The sequence below is a fragment of the Lupinus angustifolius genome, unplaced genomic scaffold (genome assembly GCF_001865875.1).
Source record: "Lupinus angustifolius cultivar Tanjil unplaced genomic scaffold, LupAngTanjil_v1.0 Scaffold_25_378, whole genome shotgun sequence".
NCBI lineage: Eukaryota > Viridiplantae > Streptophyta > Magnoliopsida > Fabales > Fabaceae > Lupinus > Lupinus angustifolius.
In genome coordinates this window covers 1-19,578 of record NW_017720311.1, presented here as the reverse complement: position 1 = coordinate 19,578, position 19,578 = coordinate 1, and the positions used below count along the sequence as shown (strand labels likewise).

The following is a 19,578-nucleotide window of genomic DNA, read 5'->3' as shown; positions in this document are numbered from 1 at the left end:
TGTGAACCTCTCTTCTCATCTTCGTAAATCTCTCTTCTCAAAATGGATGCACCTACTGATGATACAAACAATTCAACACTAATCATTAATACAATTTATAGTAGATGTAATTCTAAGAATTTGAGACAATCTTCAAAGTATAAGAAATGTGTCACATGAAAACAATTCTAAGGTATCTCTAATCTTTGATAAAATGTTGATAGTCAATAGGTCAAACTAAATGGTTTCTCCTAAAGCTTCTTAACAAGTTCTCATTTGTTGAGACAAAATAGTCTCCCCTCAAGGTAATATGTAAGGATCTTCTATCCGTTGTTGATTTCTTCAATTTTGGAATCACGAACATATTTGTAAGGACTTTCTCCCCTCAATTTTGTAACTTGAACTACTTTTGGGACATACTCTTTGAGGAATAAAATGAAACAAATAAATAGTACATGCACTCATCTAAATAAGAGAAATACTTGCAGTCAATTAACACCACATACATAAATAGACCAAAGAAACCACTACAATCTCATATTCATATATGTCAAATTGTAATGAGGAAGATCAATATAGTTGAAATAAGGGAAAAATACAAGTGTTTTCAATGTCATGTATAAAAAGCATAAATATTCACAATTAAAAGGCCACAACAAAAACATAATCACAGAAAATGTCATGCACAGCAAAAACATCTGCAATGTCCTGTACAAAAACATAATCACAACTGTGTGATTTTAATTTTCGGCACAAGAAAAACATCCCTAACAATATTAGCATAATCACAAGTCAAATTCAACTATCAATAAGATACATAAATATTGAATTGAAAGACCACAAAAAATTAAATTGAAATCATACAAAAGAAATAACATACAACTAAATCATTGGAAAGATGAAAAAATCATGACAATGAGAGAAGCTATGTCAAACCATTAATTAGAACATGAATAATAATTCATTTTAAATATAAACTGTTAAAGTAGAGAAACAATATAATTGAATTTCTCATGTAGATCTAGTATTACGGAAGGTGTTCATTATTGAATTTTAGAGATAAAAGAAATCAATTCTGGTGAGAGAAAGAATAATGACAACCAAAAACGTTGGTTCTCTTCTACCAATCATGGGAGAAGCGTAGAGGAGAGAACAAAAGAGAAGAGAAAAGGGATTTAGAAAAGAAAAAAGAGAACATGAAGCACAAGACAAGTACTTAAGTTTAGTCCATTAATATATTGGTACAATTTCGTAGTGGTTATATATGGTTTTCTTGTAGAAATTAAATTTTGAAGGGCAAATAGTAAAATTATATCATGGTGATAGTTACACTATGTTTTCCTTTATATATAGTATAAATATAGATATATAATATAAATTAATCATTTTTCCTCGTGTGGAGTGTATATTAGTTATTATATTAGAGTAGAAAATTAATTTTTGCTATTTTTTTGTATAGTCTAAACAAGTTCCTCCTTTACAAGTATAGTAGAATTGAGATTTATTTTTTTTAGTTTCAACATCCTATTTTTAATGACATTCAAATTATTTATTATAAAATTAAGTTTTATTAAATATTTAACAAGGTAGCTAAATCTCAAATTTGGTCCAAAGATTAACTCAAAGATAAAAAGTGGGCACCTAACAAATCAAAGGTTTCAAGCTTATGAATTATGATTATAACTGATAAGGTAACCCATGTATTCAAAATATTTGATTACGAGCCAACTTTTATCCAGTATTGAACAATCCAATATAAGATTATAAGAAGAATTGATATTTAGAAGTTATTATATTAAAAAATAAATTAAAATTAAGCTCATTAAATTTTTATTTTTGTTACATATTAGAATTCCAATATCGTAATGGACCCTTGACTACTCACTCAATTAAATGACATAAAAGAGCTTATAAGCCCATGAAGTTTTCGTTAGAAGTCCATCTAATGATGACTTACATATCAAATTTTGTAAATCATTGTCTTTTTTTAAAGTCTTCTCTAGCCGAACAAATATAATTTTTATTACCAGCCGGATAGATTTATTATCTAATTAACTATAAGCCACTTATAGTTCTGACCGAACACATTACATGACAAAGGATTACATGCATTATTATATGAGATCTATCAAACACATGGTTAAACGATGTAAAAAAAAGACATGAACAGTTTAAAATTAAGAGTTTGATGGTGGATCCAAACCCCAACGATGACTAACACACTAAGCTCATGACTATCTCACACGAATATTATTAGTCCTTATATTCCCAGAATATTCATATCCACAAAATATAACATATTATTTTATAAATTGATCATAAATAAAAAATATAACATTATCAATATGTTACCTTTAATTATATATTAAATTTTAGAAATTAATTTTATAGGAGGATAAATCATTTTTTGAATCTGATTCATGGAGACGATACTTGTTAAGAGAGACAGACACACACCCCAAAAAGAATTAGTTCATTACCCATAGAGTAAGGGAAGAGATTACCTGGGTAGTAGAAAAAAACTATATGATTCCTGCTCAAGACAAATAGGATGAATAAGAATGGCAAAACTCCCACTATTAAAACTAGTAAGTTTTTTCCATACAATAATAGTGTTATCATCATGTAACCTTAAAGATTTTAATCACTCTCAAAAGCTCTAGAAGCTCTTCCATCACCAGTTTTTCCTACTCGAAAGACTCTCTTCTTCTCCGCAATATTTGTTAGATCCACAACCCTCCCTCCAAAACCCTATATGACCACCCTTGCTCCTTTATCAGAACACAAATTATAAAGCCTCATAAAGGTATCTTTTAGTGGCCTCTCTCCTACCCAAAAGTCCTCCCAAAATCTAGTATGTTGCCCATTCCCCACCACCTTTTTAAAACAACACCTAAAACACCCATGAGCCATATCAAACCCGCCCACCACCCTCTTCAAATCTCTTCACCAAACAGACTTTGACCCACCTAAATCAGTCTCCCCCCATTTAGAAATACTCAAAGCCCCATATTTGGATTCCAAGAACAATCTCCACCTCCACTTACCAAGTAAAGCAAGGTTGAAAGACTCAAGCTGTTTAATATTCTATCACAATTTTTTGTTTAGAAAATTACACTTATCTTAGTTAGTGTAATGTATGTATATAATTAGAGATGACTTGTGTAAATTTAAAAAAGTATGGGTGATTTATATACTTTCACTAAAATACAAGAGGTGTCAATGTAATTTACATCTTTTTGAATCGAGACTAGGTAAAGGGTTACAAAGGTTAAAATATTAAAACCATAAAAAATTGTTGAAATAAAGAGTTGAAATATTTTTAAACTTTTGATATGTCATATACTTCTTTTATTTAAAATTTTAGTTATTTTATTTAAAATTTTAGTCTACACTTAATTAAAAAGCAACTTTTTTCTTCTTCTAAACCACATGATTCCTGCTCGAGACATAGGATCACTAACAATGACAAAACTCAATATTGTTCATCACCATGCTAACCTTAAAGATCTTTAGTCACGAGACGAGCAGGCTATTCCAAACACTGGCAATAGAATAATTTAGAGTTGTTAATCTGCACTTGCATGCATATGAATGACCTAGACCAACAAGATATTGGTCTAGTGATGTAAAACTCTATATATGTCTTCAAATCAGTCAAAATGTCCAATGTTCTTGGGAAGGACATTCGTTAAGAAGGACAATCACACACCCTAAAATGAATCCTTACCTATAAAGTGAGGGAATACCTTTGGTTATACTAAAAAAAATCTAAATTGAGTAAAAGTTGGATTCAGGCATTTTGTATTAAAAAGTGACCTACAATAATAACAGAATAAAATATCTCATTACACTAGAAAATAACTCTCCTTAAATCCACTGATTGTTTGATATGTATATTATTTTTTCTTTTTATAATATATTTTAAATGAAAATTTCGAGGGGAAGAGAAAAAATCAGCATAACTTCAAAATAACCAAAACAAAACATGCTTACTAAAGTTCTGGTTTTTATAAAACAGACATCAGCAAATTGGCCACAACTCTAAAATTCTTACTCAATCAAGTCCATTTTTATTTTATGGGTACAAACAACAAACAGAGCTTATTCAATTAGAATAGAGGTATCCCTCAGAACAGGTATCAGGCCCTGCACTCTATGTTAACTTGTGAATGGTTTTCATGTCAATGACTTCACCAAGAGTCCCTTGCTCAAGATGGTCCCACCACTTGAATAAGAAATTGTCCACAACTAGCCTGAACCAAGGTGACAGCTTCAAACCTTCCTCACCTGCATCAGCTTTCCTCAGCAGCTCCTTCAACTGATCACGGGTCACGTACTTAACATCGGCAACTTCATCTGGATTTGGATGAAGGTTGACATCCCGGACAGTGAATAGCAGATAATCCACTGAAATGAAAGGGAGGAAATAAAAGTTGTCAGTACTATCAGATGAAAACAAACCCTTCCACACATATAGCAGTTAAGTAAATGTCCTGTTAGCACTAATACAAGCATATTTTGTATCAATGCTTCTAGAATAAGAACAGCCCAAATATTAAATAATTAAAAAATAAAGGCCAAATAGGACTGTATGAGCTTCCACTGGTTCATGTCTTGATTTAGACAGGGGCAGCCCAAGCATAAGGCTAGACACTAGTAAAAAACTTGCTTTAGGCCCCATATCAATAATTGTAAAATCACTAAATTGTAATAATATAAAGACGGCAGACTAATGCACAAGGGTTCCACCTGATAGGGCCTGAGATGGGTAAAGGCAAATATATGCAGCCTTACCCCCACAATCGAAGAAGTTATTTCTAAGGCTTCAACCCATGACCTCCATGTCACAAAACAATATACCTTTACTTGTTGTGTTGAGGCTCACCATCGTAATTGCTAATACTCTCTTCAGAAAATAAGAAAGGAATATGAAGTTACTAATTAGCCAATTGCTAGTATTAGAAGTGAAGATTTTCCTCCAAAAGAATAGGTTCCTCATCTTACTATGATGACTTCCTCTATTAGAGTTTAAAAAGGTCATATCTTAAGTTTGCTTTAGGCTTAGATATGCATTGGGCTGCCCCTCTTTAAACTGCATTAATGACCTTACTGTGAAATAATCCAAGATGGGTACTTCTACGACAAAAAAAGTCTTCGCAGTGAAGTTTGGAAGATAAAACTGACTTACGTTCATGCTCTCCCCATTTGCCATCTGAAGGCGCCTTGTAAAGGATGCGACCCAATGGGGTGAACTGATCAACTGGCACATCTTCAGCAGGGATACCAAGCTCATCTAAAAGTTTCCTCTGAGCTGCATTTCTTACTCCTGGTAATACAAGGAGAAAGGAATCTTACTACTTAGCAGTAATCACAAAGTAGATTATAGTCTTTTCAAATTGATATAAAGGTACACAGTATATACCCAGGGAATTCTCATCAATAAGCTCAGATTCACGGTACAATGGATGGCTGCAGCAGGTGTTTGTCCACACAAGAGGGAATGTTACCTTTGTCGCAGATCGTTGCTTCATCAAGAAGAATACAGAATCACAGTCAACAGACCAAATTAAAACCTTAGTCTAAAACTTGAAAACATACATGCAAACATAGATAATTTTTCACTAAATTCGTCTAGAAAAAACATAGAAGAGAAGCAATATGTGAATTTACATATGATATCAACAACAACTTATCAAACAAGAGTCATTTAAAACAATGTTGCTCACACTTCAATTGATCAACGTAAACACTATACTGAAGGTGTATCTGAATATAAAGAAATTATATTGCAGTTTACTACTAAGGCAATGTTACAATAATTTGTTTGGAGAAACTTCAACCAATGATCATGAAGAGTTGACATTTTCTTAATTTATGCCTTTTCTGGAGGCATAAATGAAGAACTGGTTCTTTTACTAGCATATATAGATCATGTCATACAATCACTGATACAAGGGCACAGTTGGAGTAGTTAACAGCAACAAAGTTATCCCACCTTCACATATTGAGCACTAGATTTTTAGCCCGGCTTGTGATTTGTGACAGATGTAAAACTTTCGTATCATGGGTATACACAAAATGCAGAAACAATAATATGGAATAAAAATACTCATGATACAAAGTAGATAAGAAATTTGATCCATGAAGATGTCAGGCCAAAAAAAGTGGTCTCCAATTCAGTATCATCCTTTGGAAATCAATAGGCTTATTTTAAAAAGGAAGTAAACTCCATACTTTGAGTAAACCAAACACATAAAAACAAATACATACCTGAAGAAGCAACTCATACTTTGAGTTGAATAGGAACACACTGAATGCTCTATGCAGCAAATTCTCAGAATCAATCTTTTCCATCAAGTGACCTATAAAATTTTTAGAAGCTCAGAATAATGACTTAACAAGCAGAGGAGGAGCATACTATCAATAATTCTAATATATGGCACAGATCAAATTTCCAAGAGCATTATTTTTTGCTTCAGGAAGTTAAAATTCACAAGAGCACCTGAAATTTGCATTTTTATTTCAGGTTCCACTGATCAAATTTGCTGAAAAATATAATTCTAATATATGGCACAGATCAAATTTTAATTTGCATATCTTTTATGCTCGCATCAGTGGTATGAAAGAGGTTATTAACCGATCCATGACAACCCATACTTATCAATCTTGGATCATAGTGTGAAGTAGCCAACCCTAAAAGGGCTCTAGTGGCATAACAATCATGTAAATTAAAATAAGAGTATTTTCTCACTTTGGGAAGGGGGCTTTACAAAAAAACAGAAAGGGTTATTACTAATGTGGTTAGTGATGTCAATTACAAAAGGAAAAGGGCAGCAATGTATTTCTGTTTTTGAATAACAAGTTCTATGAAAAAATAATAATTTCAGATTAGGTCATAATGAGAAAAAGAAAGGGCTTCGGTAACAAAAATGGTAGGACTTGGTCAGAAAAGGAAGAGCATGACCAGTATAGCTCTTTACTGTCGGGATTTTGCCAAATGGGAGCAAAGTGGTCCTGGTGGCCATGATAACAGCTGCATCAGGCCGCTTATCAATAATGCAACATAACGAGCAGGCTCTCATGGACAAGCAATGCAACAGAAGAATAGTGCCACTGTCACTAGCGGTTGATAACCATGTTACAAATTTAACATGTTTTTTTACGAGGAATCATCTCAGAAAACAATGGACAACTTTGAGAACAACTTCTCTGGAAGCTATGTTGCATTGTAATATGAGTATTGTATGAAGATTTAGGATAGTAAAAAAATTCAGGATAAGACAGTATGGGCTATATTAAATAGAACTTCAAAAAAAAAGTATATTTATAAAAAAATACTGCATACTTATCATTTATCAAATTGTTTCTAAATCACAATTAATAAAAAAATATAGTTATTACAAATTTACAGTTACAAATCAATCCATACAGGCCTACACAGTAAAAATTAAGACTACTACTCTTTTAGCCAATGCAATAGCTTACTAGATATGGACTACACGATAATCAACAATTTAAGTATGAAATATACAAGCATTTTTGCTCAAACCATCATATTGCAGAGTCAACAGAGAAAATTTCATGATATTAAACCGCCAAAAATATCATAATATCCACTTTGACAAACATAATAGATAAAAGAAGTATATACTCTTCAGAAAACAAGAACTATAAGAAGTCAAAGCACACAAAACATTGTAACAATTATCTCAATGCTAAATAATGTGAGTCCATCAATATTGAACAAGATTTCAAAATGGAAAGTCAACTTACAATTATATTTGGAATCATGACCAACCACACGGTCATTCTCATCCACTAAAATGCATCTGTGAAATTCCAAAACAAAAAAATACCATTCAGGTAAGAGGACAAAATCGATGATGCATTAGTAAATATGGAAGTTAGGATATTTAAAATGTAAAAGGAGAAAGAGTACATTAAAATATTAGTATAGAGATCAGGAAAGTTATACATGAAAAAATAAAAGCCTCTTCTCCTAACCGAAACACCAGATATTAAAAAAAATCAACTAAAACTGCAACAAAACAAACCTAGAAAAACTGAGAAGCAAATTTGATACTTGAATAGAATTTCATATTGAAACAATTATGATTTTATGAATGACATATGCAGAACTTGTACCAAAAAGATTCAAAGACAATGCTAAGAAATATAAAAAAGTAATGGCTAGAAGCTTTCAATCTAGTATGATTGAGCACATATTCACCTGGGAAATGAACATGTAATTTATTAGAGTTAATGCCCAACTACGTGTTTCCTAACTCTATCTGTTGCAAGTTGCTAACAACAGTTGTTGTGCCTCAAGTGCAGGGACCAACACCCCAAGGGATCAGCATCACATGCTAAAAGAGGCTCAGGCATGCCTTTAAGACAAGAGGGGTTTTGAAGTCTTGAGACGGAAGGTGCTAAGAAGTGCCTGCCAAGGCAAAGAAAGTCTAACACTAGGCAAAAAACAGTTTAATAACTGACCCTCTTGTGCATAGACTTTCCAAAGAAAGTCTAACAAGAAATGAAAACACAGTTGAATAAATGACCATGTAACAATGACTTTCCAAAAAAAGTTATTACTCAACCATAACGTTCATAGTAAAATTGAAAGATTATTATGTCCCATTAACAAAACCTGTTTGCAAGAGTCTAAAAGATCAACAACTAGTTATTATTTCAACATTCTGACTATTATACCCGCATTCAACTCTTATTAATAAGCCACTACTAAAGGCCTGTCTACCCTTTACCAGTTATCACACCTTTCTGTGTCTCTCGTAAACCACATCTAACTTCCTAATTTTAATGTCTGGGGGGTATGCTAGTCAAAATATTTATTAAAACAAATAGTTGTTGGCTTTAGCAGCAACCCGATTTCAAGAATCACTCTACACTAACTATTTAACTCGAGCCGGTAAGACCCATATAAGGAGGCAAAACTGACCCTATCCCTATATTTTTTTCATTCATATAAATCGAACCCAAGTTCTTGGTCAAGAGGAACTGGCCTCCTTACCACTCGGATCAACAAACATCGGTTGACCACGTCAATATTATATGTTATAATAGCACATAATTTACAAGTAGTGCAAACTAGTCAACCTATAAGTTTTTTTATAAGGTTGCCGCCTTCCTTGACTAAATCTCTAGCACCTCAAGGGTGACTTTTTCCTTTGACTGCCTTGGTTTGCATGATAAACAGACAGTCAAGAAAACATAAGCAAAAGCATAAAAAATTCTCAAGAAACATTTTAATCAACTTAACAGAAATTTGGCATTAAATTAAGTTAAAGTCCCTGTCTCAATTCAATTAATTATCAATAATGCACCTAAACCATAACGTCATCCCAAAAGGTCGGGGTTCGAATATTGATAGGGGGACACTTGATAGGGGAGAACCACCCATCCAACACGGATTAGTTCCTTGTCCGAAAGTGAGAAATACCTTGTTAGTACAAAAAAAAAATAGCTAGCCACAAAATAAAAAATAAGAATAACAAAACGGAGCTAATTTGCTATTTGGAGATTAAAGAAAAAAAGAACACGAATGAAATCATGCAAAACACATCAAAACGATGAAATCAAAATAAACGACAGTGTGTATCAGAACAAAATAACAGGAACTGGAAATAAGAAAAGAGAGAAATGAATTAAAACGGAGACGCAAAGGGAAAACGGTACTGACTCATCATCGAACATTAAACGACGCTGAACAGCGTCCATGCCAGCGTCGTTTTGCGGAGTTTCTCCTCCCATAGTGGTTAGAGAAGATGACAAAGATACCCTCGCTGGTTTAATAGCTGTGAGAGGATTATGGCTCTTCTGATTTTGAGAGAAGAAAGAGAGAGAACGAGATCTGGAGATTGAAGAAGTAGAAGGAGAAGAAGCGAAGAACGACAATGCTCCGTTGTTCCTTTTAAACAATTGATGGCTTAGGGATACTGCGATCAAGGACTGAGACATTATATTTGTCTTTTTTTGCTCGTGAACCACACTACTTTTGCCTTTTTCTTCTGATATATCAAAACATTAAGAAACTTTAACAAGTATCAATTATGAGTTTTTTTTATACTTGGTACTTTGGCTTTTATAATTCATTTTGGTACATGAATTTGGTCACTCTTTGTATTTAGATTGGCGAAATATTATGGTTGAATAAAAAGTAAAAAAATAAAGTCAAGTTGATACAACGACCTCCTACTAATCAAAGATTATAGATGATAATGGATAGAATGACTTGCCCCTAATAAATGTGATGGGTTTAGTCTAGGAATGACAACGGGGAGGACCGGGGTCGGGTATGTATTCAAACCCGAAATTTAAAACTCGAACATGAACCCAAATTCCATGGGGTTGAAAATAAAAATATCATACCCGAGCCTGTCGGGTTTCGGGTAACCCGAACCTGAAAAAAAACCCGAAAATAATAAAGTATTAAGGAAAATATGATATTGTTTTCGTGTAATTTTTCTCTACCATTTCTATTTTCTCTTGTATTATTTCATTTCTTTTATGTTTGAAGATCCAATAGTATGTAAAGTAAAATTAGAAATTAAAAACAATTAGCAAATGATAGAAATTTCAATTTTAAATTAAATTACCTTACTTCGTGGCGGGTTAGGGTCTTTGCTATACCAAACCCGAACCCGAACCCAATATTTAAACCCGGGCAAAATCCAAACCCGAACCTAATCACATTGAGTTTTCCCTGTTAAATTTGGGTTCGATTCGGGTGGGTACCCAGGAATTCAGTTTTTATTGCCATGCCTAGTTAAGTCTGGATCTTTATTTTCTTTGTTTTTTGATTGGTAGATAATTGAGAACAAAGATTGTAAAACCAAGTGTTGAGCAAGTTTGGATAATTAGTATTCATACCTACAATTCCTAAATCCATATACCTATATGCATATTCAATAATTGTAATATCATATTAATTGTGAAATATTATATATTAATTTAATTCATAAATACAGTATCATATTAATCTATAAATGTAACGTTATATTGTTATGCAATGATACGTTACTAATCCATAACTATGATTTTATCTTATTATTATTTTTTACTATCAAATGTATTCCTTTACCTTTTTTGCGTAATGAATTAATCCTTTTTGGGTTCGTGGTTTCCCCTTCCAACAAATGTTGCTTCTAGAAATTGAACTCTCGACCTTGGGGATTTAGTGAGACCTTACGCCACTAGATCAACGCCTTGATGGTGATCTTATCTTATTTGATTAAACAATGCATGCTAAATACATTTTTCGTAATAATTGTGATGTTAAGTTCTAATACATTAATATTAGAGTAAATTACAATGACGCCCCCTGAGTTTTAGTGAAATTACACAAACCACTCCTCACTTTTCTACACCTACACAAACCCCCTAAATTTTATACTTTCATTACACCTATCACCACTGCATGAGAAATAAGTGTAATATTTTAAACAAAAATGTGATAAATACAATTAAGTTAAACAAAATATGATATATTGTGGAGACAAGTCCAAATAATATACAAATCAATGTATCTTTATTATTTTTGGTTACAAAATACATCAACAATTCTAAAGAAATATTATTTAAATCGTTCTTATACTATATTGTAACGAACCAAAAATAATAAAGAGATATTGACTTATATATTATTTAGACTTGTCTTCATAATATACTATGTTTTGTTTACCTAAATTACATTTATCACATTTTCTGTTTAAAAGATTACACTTATTTTTCGTGTATGGATAGTCAGCGTAATGGAAATATAAAATTTAGGAGGATTTGTGTAGGTGTAGAAAAGTGAGGGGTGATTTGTGTAATTTTTCTAAAACTCGGGGATGTTAGTGTAATTTACTCTTAATATTTTGTTGTTAATCCATAACTATGAGGTAAAATTATATTGCTTAAATGATGCTTACTAAATATGTTTTTCATCATAAAGTTGAAGTAGTGACTTTTTTATGTCTGTTTATGTAAGAGGAACTAGGTTTAATCGACAATTTAAATCGTGTTTAAATTATGTTTTGTAATTTATTATTATTTTTCTCCATTTGATTACCTAAAATAACATTTAGGGTTATAAGTAACAAACACACAATTACTAAAATTGTTCGCAATTATTTTTAATATGTTCTAAATTTATAGGCACACAAGGACTCGCGAGTAGCAAACCTAACAGATATCCACACTAGTCCAATGCAATTTCAAATCCAAAATTGAATAAATGAGACCGGTCCAGATCCAAAACCATCCAAACTCTTTAACATTCCTACCAAAGACCAACATAATAATCAAATTGAAAATAAAGACTACTACAATTTGTAAGTTTTTTTGGTTTGAATCCAAGAGACTTGTAGTATATATCAAAGTAATGGGAACGAGGCATCAACCGTTTGGCTTACCCTACAAAATGCTCACAATTATAAGGGGACGCATATATTAGACAAATTTATATGTCTTGTCCATTGTAAAATGGAATTAGTTCATAAAACTAAATAAAAAATTTCAAAAGAGAAAATAGAAAAACCTTAATATGTTATATTAATTTGACCCAATTACGTTAGTTCACAAATTTTCCGAGACATTCAATTACATTACAGTTCAATTATTTGAATTTTAAATACTTTTTAAAATATTAAGTTTACGTGGAAGTCTGTATTGCATAATAGGAATGTCTTCAAGCTTGATTGAGGAAAAGCCAGAAAATGGAAAAGAAAGTTAAAATGTACGTCTATTTTGCCACCACTAAATAAAATAACGTTTCACAAATTTTATTTAGTAAAAGGGATTTTCTTAATTCATCAACTATAATTTAATACATTTTATATATATAATTACATACATGCAGTTTAAAAGACAAATTTGTTTCATAATTAATTAAAAGTTATTCTATATTTTTTATTAATTTGAAAAAGTTCATATAATATGTAAGAAACACAATACTTTAAAAAAATGTCTAATAAAATAAGCCAAATTAAAGTTATAATTATAACTTACATCATAGATCATCACACTAATAATTAAGTTTTAAATTTAGTGTGGAGGTTGTAGGTTGAGTCTTGATCTTCCTCTTGTGTCCGGGAAGAGTTGACATTGGACCACTTTGAGTAGGTACCTGGAAAGAGACTCTAACACTCAAATGAGTGCAAGTAAGATATGTAGAAAGAAGGTAGAGTGACAATGTGAATTTTCTTCTTTATGAGGTGTCTCTCCTATATAGAGAGAGTTTGAGTGAGGTATACTCTAGAGTGAGTGTTTTAATCATGACGAGTCGCTCCACTATGTCTTTTTCACAAACTGTCAAGGGCTACTTTTTTCGTCTCGGGCGACTCTATTGCGTTTGTGTTCTGACTAACACACTGCTTCATACATGAAGGTCGTCTTGTTGCTTTATTCAGACTGTTGTAATCGTATACTAGGCATGCTCATGTAGTACGACAAAAAGTAGTACATAGTGCTTAAATGGTGTGTTCAACTATGTGGTAGGGCTTTTCGCCATTCAAGCGGCAGGTTCAGTCCTACAATAGACTTATATGGTTTTGTAGGTGCTGACTAGGACATGTCTTGTTGTTATCGTCCTTTCCCACAACTAGGTCATCCATTTGGGAATGATCGACATTGTACCATGATTCTATGTGTCAATTGGTGTTGACCAATCTTGACATTATGATGGAACAATTTCCCTTATAGTGGTATGCCCATATGTGGTCGTGTGAAAAGACTTTAATATGACGGTGACATTTCCAAGTGTTTTGTTGGGGTAGGTGATTCTCTGGGTCCGTTGGTGGTCAACTTTAGGGTTGTTTTGTGTTGAAGGTGTGAATTATTTTGCAAATCCGGGCAATTTGGGTGATTAAGTGGTGCCTTCCCATTTTCGATGTTTAAGTGGTCGACGAACACGTGGGGTTCATTGTCATTATTATGGATAGGTTGTGACACCTGGTTGGATGGGAGGTATTTTGAGATCTGTACAGTCAACATATAGGAGGCGCCTCAGTATGCGTTGTCTGCACGTGTTCATCGTTAGATCTGTACTTGAGTGTTTTTTGGACGAACATGCTATGGGTTTCTCCATCCATCGGTTGATGCATTTTGCCTTAGTTTGTGTTTCCACAATTGGATCTGCACTTGATTATTGATGGTTGACCAAGATGCATTTAGGGATGACCTTTGAGGGGACATGGGCCATTTGAGGCACATACCCTCCCATATTTTCCCTATAAATAAGGATTCTTTTCTCATTTCTTTAATTTTTCAACCTGCCATCCCGATGTCTAGGTACTTTCTTACCACTGTTTCTTCTTGTTCGTCATCTTCTTCCAAGTTTTTAGGTAAACCTACTCCCTTCCCATGATTTTATTTTTCCTTAAAATGGTGAGAATAATCTTAATCGAAGAAGGTTATGGTAGTGATAGCTCCGTTGAGCTCCTTTCTGGCCCCTCTCCTTCTTTTAACTCTCCACCCTCTCAACGATGATGGATAAGTGGTGCCTCCTTTACTATCGGGCATGGTCGAAGGGCTCGTGTCTGGGGAATATGGTCATGTGGGAATTACTCGAAAAAGTCTTTGATGACCCTTGTTAGTTCCAATCTGGAATTGGCGCGATTAGAACATTAGGTGCTTGATGATTTTTCCCTGGAATACCCCTCATTCTGAATGGATATCAACTACTAATGTTCGTACTCCCCCATCAGGACGGTGATGTGGATGATCCCTATCATTGGGTCAACTGGGAAATCCGGGGACAACAAGCTAATTCCCATCGGGGATGTGTCCGAGGGTGACGATAGTTGAGGCAAAGTATTCCATGGTGGATTATGCAAAGTTTTCTCCTGCCACGAATGACCAAGTGTGCAATGATCGAGGAATGAAGGAAAAGTTTTGCTTCCTTTTCTTGTATGAAGTTTATTTCTGAAATACTGGTTTCCCTTATCGATAAATGTATGACATGTGGTCATGCTCTCTCACTTGCAAGTGGCTCTCTCCCAGCTATATATAAATTTTTGGTAACTAATTGTTTGAGTCTTAGAGGCATCTTCAAATTAATTGAATTAGTTAAGCCTAGGGACTCTAGGTGGAAATGGTTGAATACCATGAAAACAAGATATAGACATATCAACGTCATATTGTATTGGTTTCTCTAGCATCCTGACCTTAATGGTCACAAGTAACGTCAAGCTATTGATGTTAAAGAAGCGTTTGGTGGGAGGCAACCCATCATTTAATTTTTTGTCATTTAAGTAGCATTTTGTCTTAGTTCTATACTGATGAATTTTTGCAAGAACAAGAACTTTGGAGGCCAAAAGGATGCACCACGGTGAGGAGGAAGGGACAAAAAGCTAAATCTGGGTGAGCACCGCTACGTTGAGCATAGGTAAGCCACACTCAATGTAGAGCCCAAATATGCTCAGCTTTAGAGTTGTGCTAAGCGTGAGAGGTAACAAAATTTTTAATTTCGCTACTATTTGGAATACGCTCAGTGCTGATACTTGCGCCGAGCTTAACACCGATTTATGGTTAGCGAGTCCTCAACAGTCAGGGGGTCTACCAAACCCCCCGGTTATCCTGGGCTGATCACGGGCCTCTGCAAGAAGATCAAGGTCGATATTTCTATCCCCCCATAGAAGAGTTTGAAGGTTCCCATTGACATGAACTATATCCAAAAGTTCTATTTTGGGAAGGAGGTCGAGGAGGCTGGCCCAATCTAGGTGGTTCCCTCAATCAGAGTCAAGCGAAACCTTAGAGTGAGACTCGAACTCCCCGACCTAGTATACCTGCAGCCAACCCCTCTATTTATGCATCATCTCGGGAAGCATATGCTTGGACACAGGCTAACTTCGAGCATCTTTTTCGGAAACAAACGTCCAATTGCCTTCATACTGACATGGTGTATGGGGTTTTGGACCAGTTGGCCAACGCTTTAAACTTGGATGGTTCGCCTTATGCTGGGAAATTCAACATTCCTCGCCTAACTGAATATGAGGCTCGTGCTCCTTAGCATGGGGGAAGGCCTATTTACCTAGGAGGGGATGGGTCTAGTGCCACCCCAACATGGACGATCTCTTCAGGATGGATTAGCAGTAGTAATCCTGTTTTTCTTGCTTTAGTTTTTAGTTTTTGTCATTTGCTTCTTTATTTCCCTTATGTAGTTTGAATTATATACTTGCAATTATGATGAATGAAATGAGTATTATGAAATTGTACAATCTTGTATCTTTTTAGTTTTGAATATTTAGTTTGTTTCTTTGGACTATCTTCTAGCATAACTAAACATGAAAATGAGTAATGAATTTGAATTTGAAGTTTTGAACCAATTGATTATGCATGCTGATTTATTCAAGTATTTTTTGTGAATAGTGAATCTGTGTAAATTATGCATGATGTTGTTTTAGACTTAGAAGGCATGAAACTGAGAGTTGAGTGAATGTCAGATATACACTGCTTTATATGAACTTAAATTAGACTAGCATTGTTGGATTTGTCTAAATCTCTTTATTTGCTATGTGATTGTGATACATGGATAGGATCAAGGCAATTGTTTTTTACACCCACTCGGCCAAACACTAACTAAAATTACATGATCATCCCTTGCTAAGCCCCTTTGAGCTAAAAATGTTTATTGATTGAACCCTTGCTAGATTTAAAAATCTACCTAGCCTACTTCTAGTAGGATAAGAGAGTTAGGTGTACAATTATACTATATGCTAAGTTGGGGAGAGGAAAATGTATGTATGAAAGAAAAGTGAGAAACAAAGTATTGTAGTACACCATTGATTCCATGAGACTAAAAAAAAGAAATACTCCACAAAAAAGAGAAACAAATTTAGAAAAAGGGATGAATGGTGGAAGAATGAAATAAAAAAGGGAATTACAAACAAAAGACTTGTAGTACAAGTAAAATTGATTCATAAGTTAGAATTTGCTCTCTTAGCCTATTTGAACTTTTGTATCATGAAAAACCATGTTGCTTGTAGCCCAGCCACATTGCAACCCAAGAAAGACCTTCGTGATCCATGTTGAAACTTTTACTAGTAATTGTTGAGATATATGTCAAGTCTGATTTCATGCTATTTTTGTGCTTAAGTTGAGAGAAACCCATTTACACTTATACATGAGTTAACATTGTGAGGCCTTTTCTTAGTTGATAAACAATTTGATTGCATGCTGAAAATATATCACTATCACAACATGTTACTTGTTGAATTGGTTTGAAAAATCCTAAGTGTTTTGAACCTAACATTTAGTTTATGCTTGAGTACTATTTTAGGATGAAAGTTCATACTACTTGATGGGCTAACTTGTAAGATAAACTCTGAAATTTTTCTGAAACCTTATTGCATGATTTGAGCTTAGACTTACTCTTGTTTGGGGACAAACAAGATCTTAAGTTGGGGAGAGTTTTTGAGTGCCAAAATTACCTTAGTCTATATGGATAATTTAACACCTTTTGATTATAAATACTTACTTTATGTAATCTTAGTTGAAATTTTGATAATAAATTATACTAATCACATTTTCTAAGTCCCTCTATGTATTTTAGGTTGAAAAAGGATGAACTGGGCCAAGAACGGGCCAAATTGGGCTATGCATGCAAAAGCAACAAATCAGCTTCACTATGCGCAGTGTAGGAGCTAAGCTCAACATGGTGGCGCTGAACGTGGGAGGAACCATGCGAAGTGTCTGAATTGAGTGAAGGTGCGCTTAGCATACTGTTGCTGCGTTGAGCACATGAGCCCATATTCAGAAATATAAAAAGAGCATTAAAAGACTTAAAAATATATAGAGTTTGGATACTTTTTCATAGAATTCACCTAGGAAGTTAGGAACCAATTTTTTTGTAACTTTAAGTATGGTTTATAGTATTCTTAGTGTGTGGTTTATGTAAGTTGGATTGAGGATTTAAAGGTTAGGAAGTAGGAATAATGAGGTAAAATTGATGTTCATGGAGGAATTAACAACTCTCTATGAACTCAAAATTCGGAGTTCTAGTTCTATCTAAGTTATATATGAAATATGTAATTAGATTACTTCTTAGCTGTAATTGTTTTTATATTCATTGATGTATTTTGTAATTTAGTTTTATGAATGAAAGTTATATGATTTTTATGAATTTTTCTTGCTGTGTTCTTAATGCTTACTAAGTGTTTGACGAAATGCATAGTTTGATTTTATGCATAGTTTCATCCTTTATGTATAAAGTTAGACATAGTTGCATATTTAATTGTCATGATGAATGTCTTTGCTCATATGTTTGCTAGACATAGATTCATATTTGTATTCAAAACTCTCAAACTTGATGGTGTGTGTTACTAGATATTGAGGCATATTTGATGGTTCATAAATTATAACTTTAACAAGTTAGTTACTAGATATAGATCTAGTTTTAGTAAAATATTAGTATAGACCAAGACATTGGCGGCTATCACAATTGATAACGTGCATTAATCTCAACTCATTTGCATAGTTACTAGACATGGATGTATGCATATGTTTCATAATCATTTATCTTGTGTTTAAGGTTTAGGCTTTATTTCTTGTGTTATTAAGTAGTCTAAAGCATTATTTTTAGTGTACTTGAGATCAAATATTATGTAAAATCATATCTATTCCATTGCATGATTGTTTGCTAATTTACTGATATGAATAATGAGTCAATTCAACATCCAAACTCCAACACTTTTATTATTCAAAACTCTTTCAACCAAACCAAAAAAACTTTGAAAACCTTTCGTGAAGACCAGCTCGAATTAGCAATTTAATATTTAAAGGGTGAGTTAGAAAGTCTCTGTGAATACAACTACCCCTTACCCTTTTACTTGTTTGCAACAACTGAGGTTATATTTATACACCTGTTTTCCAGTTTAGCAGGGACCTATTTTAAAACAAAGGGGGAGCATACAAGAAAGGGGGAACATACATATGCCCACATCTTATACATCAAGAAACTATACGCAAAAATAGAAAACTAAATGTCAAGATGATATTGGTTTGTCATCATAAAAAAAATGAGAGATTGTTAAGAATATATTACAATTGACCTTGGCGCGATGTTGATGAAGACACCAACATCATAAAAAGAAGTAAAATGATGAAGATCTTGAAGACTTAGAAGAAAGCTCAACTCAAAATCAAGATTTATTTGCTTTTTAAGATATATACTTTTATCTCAAAAGTCTCTCACTTTAAGTATAACCAAATACTCATAGGAAAACCTTTTTAAAAATGTATTTTAACTTGGTTTAAAATGAACTTAAGTTTTCAAAAAGCTAAGTAATAGGTTACTCGAATTGAGTAGTGGGTTACTATGACAAAGTAACCGATTAGCCAAACTGAGTAACAAGTTATGAAGCAAAATTTACTCAGAATAACCAATTACTCATTTGGACAGAAACTTTGAGTAACTGATTACCCACTGTAATAATCAATTATAGAGAGTTGTTGCATCATTTTTTCATTTTCAAAGTTAACTAGTTTCTCCCAAAATGAATGGATGTTACTCCAGTCGTCTTCTACCTTCATATATGATTATGATGGCTAGTTGGAAGTCTATTTAAAGGCCTCTTAGTGTAAGTATTAGACGTCAAC

The 19,578-nt window shown here is 33.4% G+C and overlaps 1 protein-coding gene across 2 annotated transcripts; it reads right to left on the bottom strand.

Moving 5' to 3' along the window:
- Positions 1 to 647: 647 nt before the first annotated feature.
- LOC109338440 (isopentenyl-diphosphate Delta-isomerase I) lies at positions 648 to 10,047 on the bottom strand. 2 transcript variants are annotated; one of them, XM_019575678.1, is made up of 7 exons: positions 9,680 to 10,047; positions 7,756 to 7,811; positions 6,253 to 6,344; positions 5,405 to 5,507; positions 5,171 to 5,308; positions 4,113 to 4,389; positions 648 to 668 (listed from the first exon to the last, which is right to left on the bottom strand). In XM_019575678.1, the coding sequence occupies exons 1-6, from the start codon at positions 9,955 to 9,957 to the stop codon at positions 4,136 to 4,138; spliced, it is 921 nt and encodes a 306-aa protein (XP_019431223.1). In that variant the 5' UTR covers positions 9,958 to 10,047; the 3' UTR covers positions 648 to 668; positions 4,113 to 4,135. The 2 variants fall into 2 exon arrangements, with proteins under 2 accessions (XP_019431223.1, XP_019431222.1); XM_019575677.1 differs by lacking the exon at positions 648 to 668 and having other exon boundaries at positions 3,957 to 4,389; positions 9,680 to 10,046.
- Positions 10,048 to 19,578: the final 9,531 nt, after the last annotated feature.

Coding starts and splice junctions, on each gene's coding strand:
- LOC109338440 (XM_019575678.1), bottom strand. CDS start 9,957: ATGTCTCAGTCCTTGATCGCAGTATCCCTAAGCCATCAATTGTTTAAA. Junction 6,345..7,755: donor TCATGATTCCAAATATAATT/GTAAGTTGACTT, acceptor AAAATTTTATAG/GTCACTTGATGGAAAAGATT. Junction 5,309..5,404: donor TATTGATGAGAATTCCCTGG/GTATATACTGTG, acceptor TTGTATTACCAG/GAGTAAGAAATGCAGCTCAG.